An 18,323-nucleotide genomic window follows, 5' to 3' on the forward strand; every position below is an offset into this window, starting at 1 on the left:
AGATTGACTTCCAGACCTTGAGCACCACTGGCTACCAATTTTCGGTTGTCCGTTATATGTGTATATTAAACATGCTAATATCATCTGATACACTATAGAGGCTACATTCGGATACTAATTGCCAGTTTATCTGGTGGCAAATACAATGTGTTACTGCTGGTAGTTCGTAATCTGGTCTGGTGGTGGTGGGCAGCAATTCACTGAGGTCAATTCACTCAATTCACTCAAGCCACCAACACACATAACACAACCCCATCATTCACTGCCCTCCAGCTCCTCCAGCTCTTCACATTCACCGTCCTCTTCATTTTTCCTCCCACCACAGCTTTCCAGGCCTCCCCAACTCCCAGTATTTAATATCATTCCTCGACTCTGGGAATTCCTCCCACCACTCTTTCGAATCCAACTCATCGAGTCAACCACTTCGCTTCCAAAGCATCTTCAACACATCACATCTTCATTTAAACATCTTATTCCCTTGTCTAAGCCCCTTGATTTCTCTTAAGTTTCTCTGATCGTACACGGAAGTCCATTTGAAATGGCTACCGTGGACGAGCAGATCTTCCTTTTCGGGGAAGTGTTCGAGCCTGAGCCTTTGACCGGAATCTTCGCCGTCATCGAGTACGCAGACATAATGTTGTCTGGATCTCTTGCCTTCGCTCTCATTGTCGGTTCCACTCTTATCGCTGCCTACTGGGAGGAGCTTGTCCCAGCCGTCTTCAAGGGAGCAAAGCAGCTCATCTGGACCCTGGGTGTCTTTGTTACCGGAATGATCTCGCTCCTCAGCATCCAGTCCTTCGCCGAGCCCAAGGGTATGCTCCGTAAAATCTTGGCCTTGACTATCATGTACCTTCTTCAAACCACCCCAGGTCGTGTTGTGTCTTTCGTCTCTCACTGGTACTTCCCTCGCAAACGTCCTGAATTGACCCTCATTCGTGTTTATTGTACGTTCATCGGCTATATGGGGTTGGACGCTCTGATAATGCCTTCCTTGATCATACATCTTATCATGATACGGGATGGGTTTTTCGACATGATTTCGAGATGCATAGAATATCACAACGAGTTGACGGACATCCATCACACCGACGCCATTACCGTCGGCGTCTCTATGTTCTCTCTGTTCTGTCTTGTCTTATATCTGTATGAGACTCTACCACGCTTCCTGGCTTCCTACAAGCTATCTATAACCCTCCCAGAAGTGCATTTCCACGAGGTCCCAGCCAAAGAAACCGACCCAGCAACCACCATCTCTGAGGTCGAGCCAGATTCTGAGTTGCAAGCAACCATCAAGAACTACCAAGGCTTACTTGAAGAAGCACGTCATGAAACAGCTGAAGCCAGCGAGCGCCGCGATGCAGACTGGGAACGATACATAAAGGCACGGCTTCGTGAAGACGAACAGAAGCATGATATAGCTCGTTTGACCGCTGAAAACCAAGAGCTCCGTGACGCGTGCGCAGTGAAAGATCGCCAGATAAAAGAACATGATGATGCAACAGTTGTGGCCGAAGAAAGCGGCTTCACACACTGGCAGCAACTCCGGATGGCGCGGATATCTGAATTGGATGCTGAAAATCTAAAGCTCCGTGAAGCGTGCTTAGAGAAAGATATCCAGTTCGAATAACGTGTTGCAACAGCTGTAGCCAAAGAACGTGGCATTCCATGCTCGCGACGATTCCCTTTGCTACGGGTATCTCAACTGACCGCCGAAAACCGAGAACTGCGCAAAGCTTGCGAACAGAAAGATCTCCAGCTAGACGAAGGTTGGGCGCTCAGGGCCCGCTTCGCCCGACTCAAAGACGAGCAACGCCGCAGCAACCTCCAGGCGACAAACAATAATGCTACCATGGGAACAGCCCAAGATGAATCAAAAGAGCTCTGGATGCAACAAGCTCATGAAGAGAAGATTGCGAAGCTTGAAGGAGAGCTGAATGAGAAGGAAAAGACGGAGAACGACCTTAAGCAGCGTCTTACTCATTGCCAGGACGAACTTTCTCGTTACCAGGACAAACTTGTGTCACGCGAAAAGCAGCTTTCGGAACGTGAAAGCAAGCATAGAAAGCAATTAGATGAGCGATTCGAGAGAGAAACAGACCTCCGTCAACAACTTCGTGGATGGGAGAAGAAGGAAGATGACCTCAAGCGGCAAATTTCTGAAATCGAAGCCCAGCACAAGCAGGATCTGAATACGCAGCATCAACTGGAAGAAGCCCTCCGGAAGGAGAGAGAGACCGCCCGAGCTGAACTCAAGAAGCACCTTTCGGATTGTGAAGACAAGCATATGAAGGATTTGAATCGCCTGCGCAAACAGATTTCCGAATGGGAGCAGAAGGAAGAACAAATGCTTAGAAACCACGCCGCTCTGCAACTGGAGCGTCAGAAACACGACGGATTGAAGACGAAAGCTCAGAAATTGGACAAAAAACTGCAACATGAACGTCAGCAGCATGACGAATCACAGAAGCGTATTCAACAATTGCAGGAAGAGCTGCAAAATGAACATCGGCAACTTCGTGAATCGCAGGCGCAGAATCAACAATTGCATGAAAGATTGCTCGGTGCACTGGAGGCGAAGTCGCAGAACTGGGATCAAGAGCGTATCTTTCTGCAAAAAGAACATCAGCAGAAGCTTGATAGCATTGAAGGCACCATGTACCTTGCCGAAGAGAAGTTCAATCGTGTCCAAACCGAACGAGACCATGCATACTCAGAGGTCTGCCACTTGAAGAAAGAGCATGCTGTTAAAGACGCAAAAATCGAGGAAATGGTTGAGGTAATGAACGCTACGAACGGACAGATCGAAGACCTCGGCAACCTTAACAAACAGCTGGGAAAGCAGAACGAAGAGCTGAAAAAACATATCATACTCCTGGAGGGAAGCATCTTTGCTACCAACGATGAGATTAAAGACAAAGATGCTGAGCTCAAAGAGAAGGAAGAGAAGATCCTAGATTTAGAGCTTGAGCTCGCGCTCGCTCGAGACGCGTCAAACAAAGCAGCACCGGTCCAACCATTCCAGCCCAACATTCAATTACCTACAACCCCGATCACTTTTGACGAGAGCCGCCCATTACTCGCTCAAGTGAAACCAGCCGGCATCGAGGTAATAGAGCTCCGGGACAAGCTAAACTACCGTGACGGGCAAAATGCCCAACTCACGCAGGAAGTCGAAGACCTAAATGGTGAGCTCGAAAAGCTTAACAAACAGCTAAGTAGCATACAAGAACTGCTGGAAGTCGCCGAGACGCGCAATAACCTGGCGAACAACAGCTACAGCAAGCTGGAAGAGAGCAACCGTAAATTGAAGCAAGACTTGAAAGATGCCCAAAATCGAATTGATGTGGGACTGCCACAGCCGCACGACGACCAGAAGATTCAGCAGAAGAAGAACCCCAACCAAGGGTCCATAGCAACACGGCTCGACGAGTATCTATGCACCATTACAATCCAACAGTATGAGATGAACTCCCTCCGAAACCAACTCTACGATGCTACGAACCAGCGCGGAGAACCTAATGACGCCATGGAGGTGGATGTGGCTCAGCAGCACAAAGCAAAAGTGCAGCAATTAGAACTGGCTCACAAGGTGGATCAGGTCAAACTAAGCGACACAATCATGAAGCTGCAAAAAGAGAACCTAGATCTTCAGAATCAAACGGAGGCTATGAAATTCGCGAAACCATCTCCCCCCGGCCGTCGCGGAGTCAACCCTAAAAAGTAGGGCTTGGAAGTGATCCATCTATCCACGTTCAGGACCACATTAACATCGAAACGATGACAGAAACTCTTGCTCGAAAAATGCAAAAAAGAAAAAAAATACAGGGGTATAACAAAAAACAACAAAAAAATCGATTATCGAAAATTCACATGGTACTAGGCTGCGCAGGCAAGTGCGGCCAGGTACACAATGCAAATATCCTTTTTCAATGCGACTGTACACTTATGTTTTAGAAAACAAGAAGGCCAGCGAGGATTTCCGATCATTTTGATGCGACTGCATACTTATGTGTTTACCCTATGAAACGAGAAGGCCAGCAAGGATGTCCGATCATTTTACTGCGACTGCGTACTTACGTGTTTACGAAACGAGAAGGCCAGGGAGGGTTTCTGATTATGTACCAATTGATTGATGTCTCACATGACGTCTCGATTAATGTCTCGGTTGACGTCTCGATTGATGTCTTGATCGACTCTCTATCGATGTCTCGATTGATATCCCGAGTGATTTCTCGATTGATGCCTTGAGTAATTTCTCAATTGGTATCTTGTCTATGGATGTATCCTGGGGCTTTGATGTTGTTGGCATGTACTCGTCTTCGTCTTTTTTGCACCCTGTACCATACTAGCATCGGAGTTCAGGCGGGGTTTTAGGATATCCTTGTTTGGGTGTAACTTTTGGGTTAATCCAAGGGCGTACTCGTTCAGAAAGGTCAAAGCAAAGTAAAGAGTTAGGAAAGATAGTCGTAGGCACTCTCCAGAGAGCTTATGATCGCGTAGCAATATCTGGACATCACAAGGCAAGCTTCCTGAGCCATGTATGTTAACAGCTCGAAAGCTCCAGGTCCTCAGCGTCGCCTCATTTCTCTCTCTGGAGACCTCCATACCTATGTCAGACTAGAATTTCTCCGAGCCTGGACACAAATAGCCGACAGGGCAGTAGGCAGGTCTAGGCTCTTGACCTAGGGTTGGAGGTATGGAGTGCTCATCGATGACAGCTAACTATGCAGGGGGACTGAAAGCGCTTGTTGTTTGCTTTGAGAGAAAGCACGCATTCAGTCTATGCTGAAAGATCATTTGCCATGCTTGCTGTCCGCTAGAGTTCTTTATGCATGGACGCTACTATATGTTTGTCCGGAGATAGACCGTCACGTTGGAATCTAACCAGCGGCGAACATGTATGATGAAAGATGAGATAACTGGTTTACGGTCCATTCTAAGGGCTTAGTAATTGATTTATCCAATATATCCTTGTCGTGATAAAGAAGCCGTGCTAGAAAAAGTCCCCGCAGACATACTCTACCTCGGACCCATCATTCCCCGCACCCAATTAACGTCGAGGGACGCAATGATCATGACAAGAATGGGGAGAACCCTATATAGAGCAGTCAAGCTATCTGCGGAGACAAATATATACCCGAGGTGATGGAGCGGGGAGTCAAGCGACTCTAGTCTGAGGTTCCTCCTACCTGATAATGGCGCGAGCGCCTTCCACTTCAAGCCGGGCCTCCCGTCCACCCATTCGGCTGCTATAGAGGCGCAGACCACCTATTTGCTCTTACCTACAATCCCGAAACTTATTCTTAGTCCCTGATTTTGGACGCATTATTCTTATACCCTAGGTTCTCGCCATCTTTATCCCTACCTAGATCTTAACGGCACTTTTCTCTACTCCTCAATCCTTGACTTTGCCTAAGAACCGTAGTAGAATGACGACAGAGAAGGTGCGCCTCGATGCCATTCCGGGCAACAGGGACTTTACGAATGCTGCAGTTGTCATTATCGGCGCTGGGATTTCGGGTACGTTGGCTTGAACGAATCGTCGTGGCATTCTGGCTGACAGCAATAGGAATGTGCATGGCCATTGATCTCATCAAGCGCAACAAGTGCCATAACTTTGTGATCTTGGAGAAAAGTAGCGGTGTCGGCGGCACCTGGCATGATAATAAATACCCGGGATGTTGCTGTGATGGTAAGCTCTCCCATGTTCCTCCCAGAGGCTTGGAAGTAACTGTCGCTAGTGACCAGCATCTTGTATAGCTATTCATTTGAGCAATCCACCAAATGGACGCGGCAGTTTCCAGGTCAAGAAGAGCTGCTGGTAAGCATAGGAGCGTTCTGACGTAGACGGCAGAAAGCTGACACAGCCACAGACGTATCTCACTCATGTTGCTGAGAAGTATGAGTTATACAAATATATACGCTTCAACTCCGAGGTCAAAGCGGCACGATGGAGCGACGAAGAGAAGAAATGGAAAGTCAGCGTTAAGATCTCCGGTGATAAAGACAACCAGTTCACACGGTCTTATACACTAAGCACGCATTTCCTCATATCTGCTATTGGGCAATTGAATTTTCCCCGAGAACCAAATATTCCTGGGTTGAAGGAGTTTCGTGGGAAGATGATGCATTCGGCACGATGGGACTGGACATATAACTTTGAGAACAAGCGTATTGCGATCATCGGAAACGGTGAGTTTCTGGCTGAAAGAAGGTCAGTGGTTAAGTTGCTTATCGTTTTCAGGTGCAACTGCTGCGCAAATTGTCCCGGAGGTGGCCAAAGTCGCCTCACATCTTACTGTATACCAGCGCACTCCAAACTGGATTATACCGCGATCTGACAGCGCTATATCACCTTTTGAACAAGCTATGCTGACGTACTTTCCCCCACTGCGTATTCGCAAGCGCTCCCTCACTATGGATTTTCGTGAGGACTTTCATGAGGTTGTCAGGGATCCGCAATCAAAAACAGCAGGATTGGTTCGCGGGATGACCGAGCAAGCCTTGCGGACACAACTAGCAAATAAGCCCGAGCTCTGGGATAAGCTCACCCCAAACTATGCCCCTGGATGTAAGCGACTGATCTTAACAGACGATTACTACCCAGCGCTTGGTCGAGAAAATGTGGACCTGGAGACCCGACGTATATTGCGCGCCATAGGGGCCGGAATTATAGTGGAAGGCGGAGTCCAGCAGGAGTATGATCTGATTATTCTTGCAACCGGGTTCAAGACCGTGGAATTCATGTGCCCAATTGAGGTCCGCGGCGCCAAAGGTCGACCACTGTCGGATATCTGGAAAGACGGTGCCTCTGCCTACCACGGAGTCACGGTAGAGGACCTCCCGAACTTTGGAATGTTCTATGGGCCGAATACAAACCTTGGTAAGGACGACACTGGTCTGGTGCCTTGGGTTGCTGACAGAAGGTAGGGCACAGCTCCATTATTTTGATGATCGAGGCACAGTCGCGATATCTCAACGCCTTAGCCGCGAAAGTCCTCAAAGCTCGCACCCAAGGCAAGATCCTAGTCATCAAGCCAAACGTTGGTGCGCTGCGAAAGTTCAATATGGAGCTCCAAGAGGCGTTGGCAAAGAGTAGCTTCGCGGATGCAGACTGCAGTTCGTGGTACAAGACGGAGGACGGAAAGATCACCAACAACTGGTCTGGGACGGTGGTCGACTATCAGCGCAATCTCTCCCAGCTGCGATGGGCTGATTATGTCGTGGAAGGCACAGCAAAGGATACTGTCAAGCCGGGAGAAGTGACGAATCTTGGCAGGGTCCACGAGGAAACGTACATTAACAACCGCTCGTTGGCATTGACGGCAGCGAGTATGCTGGCGGTTGCCGGTGGTGTCGTTCTCCGATGGTCGAATGGGTTGCGAAATCGCTGATCTCTGGAGTCTGAATAATATGTCAGGAATGTCGTGATGTCGATAGTTGATTGTTGATGATTTCAACGGTGCAGTGGGGCTGGCAGGGCTGAGAACCTGAGACTAACTCCTTCAGGCAGGCCGCAGGTCATCGTTGGCCGGTGCATAATGTACATAGTAGCTTTTCCCTATGATAACAATATATAAGTTAATGATTTAATAGCTGCCTAATCTCTCACAGCTCAATAAGATTAGGAGGATTAATAGCTTGGGGCCGATGCAACGGTCTATTCAAAATGGCTGACAGGCCTAACGGTCCCCGCCAATGGAAATTGCGACAGGCGATAAGAGCGAGTGCTAGTCCCTGGCTAAACCATCGGCACGTTGCTGTTAGTTTCAAACAATCTCCTCGGTCGCTCTTCTCCTGTCGTTGGCATTTCCAGCACTTTATCTGCTTCTCAATCCCAACCGCTCGTTCATTCTTTCCCAGTCCTCAAGAACAACTTCAGAGACCTGCATCTCTCGTCGCTCGTTGACCACATCATTGACCCGCAGCTCCACCATTCCCCTCGTGTTTCAGAATCCCCCAGTGGTTGTCTCCCCACCCGGGATCGCCTGTGTTGCCGAATTTCTACGCGCCAACCTCCTCCCCTTGCCTTGGCGAAGCGCCCTCTGCAGTCTGCATTCCACTGCATCAGCGTCGCAACTTGAGCGTCATTGCCTGTGAGACCAGCTGAGCGGCCTTCCGGGCATGGCGCGCATCTAAGTTTTGACTGGTCTCTTCTCACGCCCTGAAACCTTAGCATCAGCGCTTAACTCGTGAAGATGCGCCATTGAGATCCCAACCACAATTCTTCAGGTTTCGCTTGCTTGTCATTCCTTTTTTTAGATTCTCCCAGCTGAGAGTCACTAAAAGAGAGCCCCGTTGGGCTCTTCTCATTCTTTACTCTATCTGTGTTGTGATTGCGACTTCTCCGGCTGGACCGACGAAGTCAATTGATCCCCTCCCCTCCCCTCGTTTCGCATCGCTGCTATACGCTCTTTACTGGTGCCTGGCAGGTCCAGCCTTTGATACGCAATGCCTTTCTGCGGCGACCGAGAGAAGAATGCCCCAGTGGCATTGGAAGAACAATGGGATTACATGGTACGCTCGGGCATTTTCTCTCTGCAGTGATGGTCAACTGACATGCGCCTCTTTTAGAATCTCGACGACTTCAAGTCGGAGTCTTGTCTCTCGCCGTTCTCTTATTTCTTTCTCTTTGTTTTCCTGCTGGTATCGTTTGCCGTCTATGCGGTCGACACTTTCACTGCCGTGACCCTTCTAGCCTTCTCTCGCTGGGCGGGGCAGATTGAGCCTGCCATTCCTTTCAAATACTCGCGATGGATCTTTGCCGTCTGTATTCTCGTCTCATTTGCGCTATTGGCCTGGCGATGGATTCATGCTATCCGCGCGATACGTTCCGGGAGCGTCGCGCAATGTTTCTTGAACTCTCTCGCTGCGCGAGTCCAGAGTATTCGCATTGGACATCATGGTCGTGGCTGGAGGAGATTCTTGGTATTTGGAGAGCTCACGAAAAATAGAAAAGGAGCCGAATACGTCGCTCTTTTCGCGTATTTTTCCTTTGAGAGTGAGATTGACGATTGATATGCTGGTTATGGCAGCCAATGCTAACAGTATTTAGGCTGGATGAATACAGTGCTTGCGGACGGACCGCGCCAGGTCGTCAACGGCATCACGCTTTACTCGGTGATGAGGATGGACCTGATTCCTGGAGGGGAAAACACTGTCGAGGAAGACAAGGCCGGAATCTTACAGTTCTTCGACAACGTCAAAATCCTTGCCGAAGAAAACAATCTTCGAGCCCTCGTTTTAGCTGGTATGCTTTTTACAGTGGTCGTTTGGGTCCTGTCTATCATCAAGCTGCTCATCGCGATCGTCCTCTATCTGCTTTTCCTCTTTCACCACATTCCCGCCGAAGACGGGACACTGAAGGCTTATTGCCGCCGAAAGATTAACACCCGCCTCAAGCGCATTGTTCGGACTAAGGTCAACAAGGCATTAGCAAAGGGCGTTGCGTTGCAAGAACGCTCCCCTACGAATCCAAATCTAGGCCCTGGTCGGAAGCCAACGTTACCAGTACTCGGGGATGAAGATATTGGCGCTATGCGGAAGCCCACGTTACCGGTGTTTGGGGAAGATGACAAGACGCCCATAGTCTCGACTCTTTCGCGAACTACTACGCAGACAACTATGTCTACTATCCCCTCATACCCGTCTCGTCCAGGAACGGCAGCTCCGCAACAGCGTGAGCCTACGCTTCCAAAGATAGCCACTTTCCCTAAGAAACCGAACCTCAGTCGCACAGTGACGCAATCATCAGCCTACTCTGATCCTGATCCTGCTCCGCTTTCTGCAGTCTCTGCGGTGTCGGCGTACAGTCCATTAGATCGTCAAGCGTCTCCGGCTCCTCCAGTCCCGCCTCTTCCTGATAATGCTTTTATCGCCACTGGGCGATTCCAGACTCCTGCTCCTCGTTCTAACTTCACCCCGGCGCCTTACAGTAATCGCGGACCGCCTGGTCATGCAGGCGTTCGGGAAGGGCAGGATCTATATAGCCCTGAGATATACGGTGCTCCCACTTCCGCCGGACCATTCCGTCCTTATGGCACTCCTACTGATCCCTATTCGCGCACTATAACACCGACCTCCGCTGTGAGCGCTGGTGACAGACAAATGCGAGCATACACTCCTTCCAATGCTTACAGCTCTCGTTCTTCCCCGCAGTCTGTCCATCCGACCCGAGCATATACTCCGGGAGCACAACCCATCAATCGAGGTTCGCCGGCATACTCGAATGACGAACAGCCTCCGAGAAACTTTACCCCCGTGAGTTCGCGGGGCCCGCCCCGAGCACAGGGTGCATATGCGCCCTATAATGCTTCGACGAGGCCCGAAGCAGATTATGAATACGCGAGCGATCACGGCTGCGCTCCCGGCCAGGCTTATACCTCGCCATCATACAACCCTCAACCATCCCGTCACCCAAACCACTACTAGCTTTCCGACCATATCGGCCACTTTATGTCTTAACGAAACATGTGGAAGAGCGGGTCATGTCTTCTGTGATTTTTACGAATGAACCCAGTGTCTGGAACGCTTTCAATATACCCCTGTTGAATGAATGGAAATTTTGGACGCTTTGGTTGGCAATTCGAGCAGAGCCGGACTTCTGCGTTTTCTTTGAATAACTTCTAGAATACTTTGTACAATATCATAGATTTATTGATACATTGGTGCTTTGTTCCACGTTCGTAGATTATTGTGTGCTACACTATACATGTTGACCGCCTTTGACTCGTTGCGTTATCTGGCGTTGCGGATGGGCCGCGGGCCGCAACAGTTGAGCTCCACGCATTCATCCAGACTCCACTGGGCATCTCGTCTTGATTTCCTCATTTGAGGGCTCCCTGCTTGTGAACGGCTGATAAGTGCAGCCTTAATGAAGCCTACGGAATGTCTTTGATTTCTCCAATCTAGCCAACTGCGCTAGGAATCTGGCAGATTCTCGCCGCATGCGCACCATCGTCACCGCCGAAACGGGATTTCGCCTTAAACACGGCAGCTAGCACGCAGATTATGCTCGCTACACTATTATCTCCTCTTCGACCTTTTCACTGACCTCTTGTCCGCAATGCCCGACGTCAACGGGCTTCACGATAATACCGAGAAGCGACCTGTAGACTCCGATTCCCTAACACCGGGAGCAGAAGCTCCTGCGCCCCCGCAGACCGATTTCCTATCCGTACCCGATAAGACGATCCGAGACCACGAGACGAATGATATACCTAATGGAAATAATGGCACAGCTGAGATACCTGTCGCAAATGGCAGTGGTGGCCGTCGGGGATCTAGCGAGGACGCGAAAAGTGACCACCTTTCGGCAGCGCCAGAGAAGGCCCTCGGCTTTGTGATTGAACACACTGAAGAGGAATCGGTTGCGCAAGCTGGCTCGGAGCGTCGCACGCTGCATCGTACGTCCCTGGTGGATGTACTAGAGGACGCTGGTGCTACTGCCGCTTTACATCGATGGGCCCGAGAACCATCTTCCTCCGCGAACAAAGACAAGGATCGTGATCGGATTCTCAAGCTTTCTGAAGCCAAGATACAGGAACTTACGTCGTCCCCGCAGTCTATTCCATACCGTGCAGTCTCGGATTATAACCAGGAGTCGAGCCGGAAGGTGACATATTCTGATGGGCCACCACCCTTGCTTCCGCCGATGGAGTCGGAGGTTCCGAACCTCTCCCCGATTGAGCCCAAAGCTTCCTTCGACGAAATCCCGCCATTTCAATTTAAAGACACTCTCGTCAACGGGGATGGTTTGAATGGATTAGGTCTGAAAACACCGTCTACTCGGACCCGCCCGCATATGAACCGCGCTGTGTCGACTCCTCAATCTGCACGGAAACAGACATTGCCAGGAAACAACAATGAACGCCTAACACAAACATGGACATCGCGTCATAGGCAGGAACGTCCTTCTGTTGGACGGGAAGCTGAACCGAAGAATCTCAGAAGTCCCCCTCCCCCGCCGCTAGACACCACCATACCGTCTCCATCACAAAACATTCCTCTACCACCAATATCCATTCCTACCTATCTACAACTGGAACTTGCTTCGGGAAACCCTTCCCCACTGTACATACATCGGCCATCCATGAATGACTTTCCATATGAATCGGCTCGTGTCAAACTGGAGCGACTGGTCAACTTTCTAGTGCTTCCTCCAGCACTAGAGCAGGTGCTTTGGTTTGGGATTTTTGCGTGCCTGGACGCGTGGCTGCACTCTTTTACAATTCTACCTCTCCGCTTCATCAAAGCGGTCTATATTCTCTTCGAATCCTGGGCACGGAATTTGGCTGCTGAGACACGATATTTGGCCCACTTTGTCAGGAAGGGCGTGGGGCGAGTATGGCGGCGGCGGAACCGGAAGCCTTCGATATCTTCGACGGCCAACACACCCTCATTAGAGCGTGACATCAAGCCTGTTAGGCCGGAGCCACGTCGGCGGCATCGCTCTGATACGTACCGCCACCGAAGGCAGAGGTCCACCCCTTCAGCCCTACTTCCGGACGACAAAGCCGACATTCTCAAAGGGTTGTTGATGGTTACCACCTGTACTATCCTCATGTACTTCGACGCAAGTCGTATGTATCATTGGATCCGAGGTCAAGCAGCCATCAAGCTATATGTCATATACAATGTGCTGGAAGTCAGTGACCGTCTCTTTGCCGCTATAGGTCAAGACGTTCTAGAATGCCTATTTTCGCGTGAGGCGCTAGAACGTCGTCCGGATGGACGCAGCAAGATATTCCGGCCATTTGGATTGTTCCTTTTGGCGCTTGGCTATACGGTCATCCACTCCACGGCTCTGTTCTATCAAGTCATGACGCTGAATGTGGCCGTCAACTCATACTCTAATGCCCTGATCACCTTGCTTCTCTCGAATCAATTTGTGGAGATCAAAGGCTCGGTATTCAAGAAGTTTGAAAAGGAGAACCTCTTTCAGCTCACTTGTGCGGATGTGGTAGAGCGATTTCAACTCTGGCTCATGCTTACAATCATCGCGTCGCGGAACATGGTCGAGACCGGCGCCTTCAGCTTTGGGGGTGGTTTGCTCAGCACAAGCATGAGTGGTACGTCTGCTGCAACCAATAGCACGCCGCTGTCAACACCTCCAAAGTCGTCGACTTCGATTCTCCCGCAAGCGTTCACTTTCGTTCCATCGTCCCTCATGGCGTCCTTTAGCCAATTCAATTCATTCCTACCGGCGCTGGCCCAAGTACTTGGCCCATTCCTGATCGTCCTCGGTTCGGAAATGTTTGTGGACTGGCTCAAGCATGCATACATCAGTAAATTCAACAACACTCGACCCGCGATTTACGGCCGCTTCCTGGACATTCTTGCAAAAGACTATTACACAAATGCCTTTGGAGATCAAAACTTGATGCGCCGCCTCGGACTTCCAATTATACCCTTGTCATGTCTGTTCTTCCGCGTCTCCGTACAGACGTATCAAATGTTTTTGGCTGCATTACTCCCCCAATCTCCGGCTTTGTCGCCCTCCTCGTCAACTGCAGTCGAAACCACAACTCTCGCAGCCATCCACAGCCAGTATGTACCGGCAGGCCCGGTACCCTCGCCACCACCGATAACATTAGGAACGATTTTGCCTGCAACAGCAGCGCACGCCGAAGCATGGTTTCGCCGGGCACTTACCAATGCAATGCCATCGCCCGCCCATTACGTCTACATCCTCACTGTTGTCCTGGTTCTCACCGGCTTCGTTATCCTACTCGTCTGTAAGCTCTTCTTGGGAATGCTTCTTCTGACCTGCGCGCGATCCCGCTACCGGTCAATGAAGCAGCGTGAGGCGGACAATGCAGCCGCGGCTTCCTCGTCCGCCACGCCCGTCGCCACAGAAAGTCACGGACCACCACGTGGACGAGACTACGTGGTTGAAGGTGCGCGACGTGTTGGTGGCTGGGGCACAGTCGAGGTCAACGAAGACAGCCGGCGGTGGATCTACCTTGATGACCCGGATAGCCTGCGCAAGCTGAAAGAGAAGGAGAAGGCGGCTCAGAAGGCTAGGGCTGCACAGGGTGATGATTTGCATTTGGACCATGTCCAGCGATATGAGATGGCTGCGAAGCGCATCTGGTGATTGGATGTCATCTTGTATAGAGTACTTACATCCTAGCGACTTGCATCCTAATTATCACCATAGAGATATAACTAGTGTACATAATGAGCACAGCTACCTTTGACTTCGGTTGGCATCATGACTTCTTTCTTCAATCAATGCGAGAGGCTACCTCCTGAATAGGCCTACATCAAGGTTTTCCATTGTCCAATAGTCTAATATCAAAAGCGATCAAATATACCATAAAAGAACAAATGATGCAAACTAAACACCCTCGACCCCAAGAAATCACGCCTTTTCCGGCAACCGCGAAAACACATAACTAAAGATCTCCCGACTTTTATACAGATTCTCCACGCGTAGCCGCTCATTATACAAATGCGCGTTATCACTCGCCTGCCCACAGGGCAAGTTCGCCGCAGGGGCAGAGAACTCCTTCTCCAGGAAGCGGATTGTGGGGATTGAGCCGCCCTCGCGGATGTAGATGGGTCGAACGCCGACTCTTTCGCGGGAGACCTCAACTGTACCGTCTGTGCCCATTGGCGATGGGGCAGATGAGATACCGGCGGGGCCTGGGGGAGGTGATGAGGTCGTTGAGTCCGCGGCTTGCTTGTTCGATTGCCCTGTGAGGGTTGACGAGGTGGGCACGGTTGTGCTTAGCGAGCTTCGATGGCGCGTAGTTGTTTTGGATGTGGTCGTGGACATGATGATGCGGTCGATGTGGGAGGCTAAGCTGTCCTCTGAGTCCTGGCGGCGGAGAGCCCTGGTCGCAGCTTCCTTTGCGCCGCTGGGGCTAGGTGCGCGGTCTCCGAAGGCGCGCCGCGGAAGGAAATACTGGTGCTTTTGGCTCTGCTGGTCGGGCGTCCAAGCCACTGTAATGGCCTCGGATAGTGTCGCGAAGATTTGATTGTCTGGGTCGCCCAGCCAGGGGTCTGATGTGCCTGTGATTTCAACAGTGAGCTCATTCTGGGATTCCAGTTGGTCGAAACGCTCTTGGGCGTATAAAGTCAATGCGGCTGCAATTTCATCTGCCGATTGGTTAGGTACAATACGGATCGAAAGACTAGCCTTCGCTTTGCGGGAAATGGTTGTGGTTGCGCTCTTGCTGCTTCCTGGGACCTCAACGGAGTGGATGGTCAGAGAGGGCTCTCGCCATCGATGCATAAGTGAGTCAATTAGGGCGCCAGAGTCCTTAATTTGTGGATGTTGTTTGAGAAGGATCTCGGCAATTGCGCCATACCGCTCCCTTTCTGCATCGGTCAGTGGCAGCACGGGGTCCTGGAAGCCGGGGAGGTTGACTTTGCCCTTGGGTCCAACCAGAGTACCAAGCAGCATAGTCAAGTCCTTCAGCGGTTCATCTAGCAGCGAACTGCCGTCGATACCACTGTGTAGGTCAGGGTGGTCACTAGTGACGATCAGATTTGCGTGCACGACTCCGCGCTGCCCGTATGTGAGACACGGATTGTAGTCATCCAGCCAGTAGCTGTTTGCTAACAAAATCCAATCCACAGGTCCGATTTGCTGTTTGTGTTTGCGAACTGTCTCATGGAAGCCCTGAGACCCAGATTCTTCCTCTCCTTCAAGGAGGAATACGACGTTGCATTGTAGAGCTTTTTGACGTGCCAGATCTGCCGCTGCGTATAAAGCGGCGAGGATAGGACCTTTGTTGTCAGAAACACCACGGCCGTATAAGAATCCATCCATGGAGGTTAGTTGATACGGATCAGTTTTCCACTTCTGTCGGTTGGCGTCCGCGCTGACCACGTCGTAATGTCCGTAGAACAAAATGGTTTTGTCGGACTTCTCAGGCGACGTCGCGCTGAAGCGAGCAAAGACAATAGGATTAGTGTCTTCTCCTGTGGTTAGGAGCTTTGTCTTGGCTCCAAGATATATGCAATGTCGGCGGAGGAATGCTGCTCCCTGGTTGCATTCACCGGCGAATTTTGGACTGGATGATATCGTTTTGAACGCCACCAGCTTAGCAAGGCAGCTCACCATCTCATCTATACTCAATTAGGAGATAGTACGGCTAGAGGCAGGGAATGTAATTACCGTTGTTGATCGGTGGCTTCTCGGTCGCAGACAAAGATACGTCGGTCAAATCCCAGATTCCGACCGTATTGTCATTTCCTCCGGTGGCATATATATGTCGATCCTTGAACCTACCGGCAGCAGAGGCGAGCATAGTGCCTTCATGAGCAGCCCAGCTGCCGACTTCTTCGAACCGCGAGTTGAATTTCTATACACTGATTTAGCGGGGACTCTGCTATATCTCCGGGTCTCGGAACGTACCTTTACGATCCCATTTGAGTCTCCGCAGACGGCCATGCCGTGAATAATATCCACTGCCCATAGATCACCAGTGTGAGCGGCGATACGCTTCACGAGCTGATGGGAATCAAGGTTCCAAATGTTCAGTGCGCCGCCTGACAAACCACAGTAGAGAAACGACCCTTCTACTGCTACCGAGAGCACGGGATCGTTGTTATGTAGCCTTGCCATTAGTGCGGGTGCAGAATCGGCCTTTCCTTGCTCTAAGCGCCAGAGTTTGACCACTCCGTCGCCCGCTCCCGTCAAGAGGACCTCGTCATTAGGGGACGACTCAAGCAGTCCCCGGACAAGCGTCATAGTATAGACATAACCATGATGGGCGAATAGATTGTGGTGGTCACGCTTGAAGGTAAGTACTTGGCCACCGTCGGCCACCGACTGGCCATCTGCTCGAGGGGCGCGAGTACCGTCAGGACCCTTCGAGTCGAAAAAGCGATGTGTTCGCTTGGACAGATGAACGGCGGATTGCTGAGTAGATGCTGTCCCTGATTGGGAAAGGTTACACCACTGCAGACGTTAGACAAAATGTTTCCAGACATAGTAGATAGCTTACTTGAATGCTGGTGTTTTGGGCACCGCAGTAAACGGTGTTCAGACTCGGCGAGTAAGCCACGGCAAAGAGATCACCAACATCATGGTGAGAGTGAATCGAGTACAGCCGCTCAAAAGTCCGAGTAGACCAGACCTGCTGCTTGTCAATCACAGCTGAGAGAAGGAGTAGCGGCGTCAGAGGGTCGGTACATTGACAACAGAGTCACCTCCACTGGAAAAGAGGAGGTCTCCTCCTTCTGAGAGGTACAAGTCCAAGACACTTTCTTGGTGAGCACGAACAGAGAGAACAATATCGTAGTTCTCCAGAGACCACGCCTATGAAGCATTAGTTTACGCTTTTTGCCATGTCCGGTAATGGTGATATCAGTGAGTCAGCAACGTACTACAATGTCTCCCCCTTGGAGACCGGCGAAAACACAGTCTTCATCGACCACGAGCGCTAGAACAGACCGGCTAGCTTGTACTCGATGTCCAATGCCGCATTCAATCTGCGAGGTTGCGTTGTTGAGTCCGTCGGTTTGGGCGAGATGTGCTCTCACGGTCCGAGGATCGGACTCCCAGGCTTTGGTCTGCTCATCGACGTCCGACGGGCTATCGGACTCGCCGAGTCCTGTATTGTCCATTGCAATCTTAGCCCAGGATCTTTATTGTAATATTTTCTGATTATTATCGAGAATCAAGGGAACTGGGAGGAGAGAGGAAAGGACAAGTCTGAAGAGTGACCGAGGCGCACGTGACTGCGTCTTTCTTTTTCCCACAACAGGAGAGGAGAATCCAAGAACTTCAATACTCCGGACAGATCTCAGCAGAGCGATTGGTCTATCCGTAGACAAACAATGATCATTCCAATGCCTGTGCTGAATGTCGTGATCTCCCTTGACGGTGATGACATAGAAAATTGGCCGGGGACAAGAATTGATGTTGATCTCAAAGAACTGTGGCGGTGCAGGAGCCTGTCTGTTCTTACCTGCTCGGGCGCGATGATTCCAACAGCACTTTCTTCTGCTCTGTGTTAACCACCGTCTGTCTGCTACTATTCCCATGGATGCTTGTGTACACCAGTTTATGGAAGGAGAGGCATACTAACCTGGGTTCCCATAATAACCGGGTCAGCAAGGCGTCCGAGGCGAGTTGGGCCATGGCTGCAGCGTCTTTCTCCTTGGGCTCATTGAAAGAAACGAAGGAATGGAATAAGGAAAGACACAGAGAATGAGACTCTCACCGGGCCGTGGAAGTCTTGGGAGGGCTTGGAGATTGGGCTGATACAGAGCGTGGGATGCTGCATCCCCCTATCTTCGTTGCGGTCATGGGATTTGCGATAACTAAATATTCAGAAACCCGCCAGCCAGCCAGCTCCAGTGAA

General features: G+C 50.7%; 4 protein-coding genes across 4 annotated transcripts; 3 read left to right on the forward strand and 1 right to left on the reverse strand.

The window, feature by feature from the left end:
• Window positions 1-5,429: 5,429 nt before the first annotated feature.
• On the forward strand, window positions 5,430-7,394 carry BDW74DRAFT_187398 (flavin-containing monooxygenase; the record flags this gene model as incomplete). The annotated part of the gene is made up of 6 exons (XM_073731478.1): window positions 5,430-5,520; window positions 5,570-5,692; window positions 5,742-5,821; window positions 5,874-6,192; window positions 6,245-6,883; window positions 6,931-7,394. The coding sequence occupies 6 exons, from the start codon at window positions 5,430-5,432 to the stop codon at window positions 7,392-7,394; spliced, it is 1,716 nt and encodes a 571-aa protein (XP_073587664.1).
• Window positions 7,395-8,315: 921 nt separating this feature from the next.
• BDW74DRAFT_75050 (uncharacterized protein) lies at window positions 8,316-10,671 on the forward strand. The gene is made up of 3 exons (XM_073733623.1): window positions 8,316-8,517; window positions 8,575-9,001; window positions 9,056-10,671. The coding sequence occupies exons 1-3, from the start codon at window positions 8,452-8,454 to the stop codon at window positions 10,429-10,431; spliced, it is 1,869 nt and encodes a 622-aa protein (XP_073587665.1). The 5' UTR covers window positions 8,316-8,451; the 3' UTR covers window positions 10,432-10,671.
• A 559-nt stretch (window positions 10,672-11,230) lies between these two features.
• BDW74DRAFT_145577 (TAPT1 family protein) lies at window positions 11,231-14,213 on the forward strand. The gene has a single exon (XM_073723214.1). The coding sequence runs from the start codon at window positions 11,654-11,656 to the stop codon at window positions 14,096-14,098; it is 2,445 nt and encodes an 814-aa protein (XP_073587666.1). The 5' UTR covers window positions 11,231-11,653; the 3' UTR covers window positions 14,099-14,213.
• Window positions 14,200-17,689, reverse strand: BDW74DRAFT_75149 (glutamine amidotransferase subunit DUG2). The gene is made up of 6 exons (XM_073733626.1): window positions 17,344-17,689; window positions 17,150-17,275; window positions 16,962-17,093; window positions 16,370-16,915; window positions 16,130-16,316; window positions 14,200-16,080 (listed from the first exon to the last, which is right to left on the reverse strand). Exons 1-6 carry the CDS (start codon window positions 17,581-17,583, stop codon window positions 14,366-14,368), a joined length of 2,946 nt encoding a protein of 981 aa, XP_073587667.1. The 5' UTR covers window positions 17,584-17,689; the 3' UTR covers window positions 14,200-14,365.
• Between the last annotated feature and the right edge of the window lie 634 nt (window positions 17,690-18,323).

The sequence above is a fragment of the Aspergillus multicolor genome (assembly GCF_047715735.1).
Source record: "Aspergillus multicolor strain CBS 133.54 unplaced genomic scaffold BDW74scaffold_3, whole genome shotgun sequence".
In the NCBI taxonomy this organism is placed as follows: domain Eukaryota; kingdom Fungi; phylum Ascomycota; class Eurotiomycetes; order Eurotiales; family Aspergillaceae; genus Aspergillus; species Aspergillus multicolor.

Bases quoted from the DNA above. Each gene is read 5' to 3' on its own strand.
- BDW74DRAFT_75050 (XM_073733623.1), top strand. From the start codon at position 8,452: ATGCCTTTCTGCGGCGACCGAGAGAAGAATGCCCCAGTGGCATTGGAA. The intron at 8,518-8,574 runs GTACGCTCGGGC...CGCCTCTTTTAG, and splicing joins AAGAACAATGGGATTACATG to AATCTCGACGACTTCAAGTC. The intron at 9,002-9,055 runs GTGAGATTGACG...AACAGTATTTAG, and splicing joins CGCGTATTTTTCCTTTGAGA to GCTGGATGAATACAGTGCTT.
- BDW74DRAFT_75149 (XM_073733626.1), bottom strand. From the start codon at position 17,583: ATGGACAATACAGGACTCGGCGAGTCCGATAGCCCGTCGGACGTCGAT. The intron at 17,276-17,343 runs GTACGTTGCTGA...AATGCTTCATAG, and splicing joins TCCAAGGGGGAGACATTGTA to GCGTGGTCTCTGGAGAACTA. The intron at 16,916-16,961 runs GTAAGCTATCTA...TAACGTCTGCAG, and splicing joins CCCAAAACACCAGCATTCAA to TGGTGTAACCTTTCCCAATC.
- BDW74DRAFT_145577 (XM_073723214.1), top strand. From the start codon at position 11,654: ATGGAGTCGGAGGTTCCGAACCTCTCCCCGATTGAGCCCAAAGCTTCC.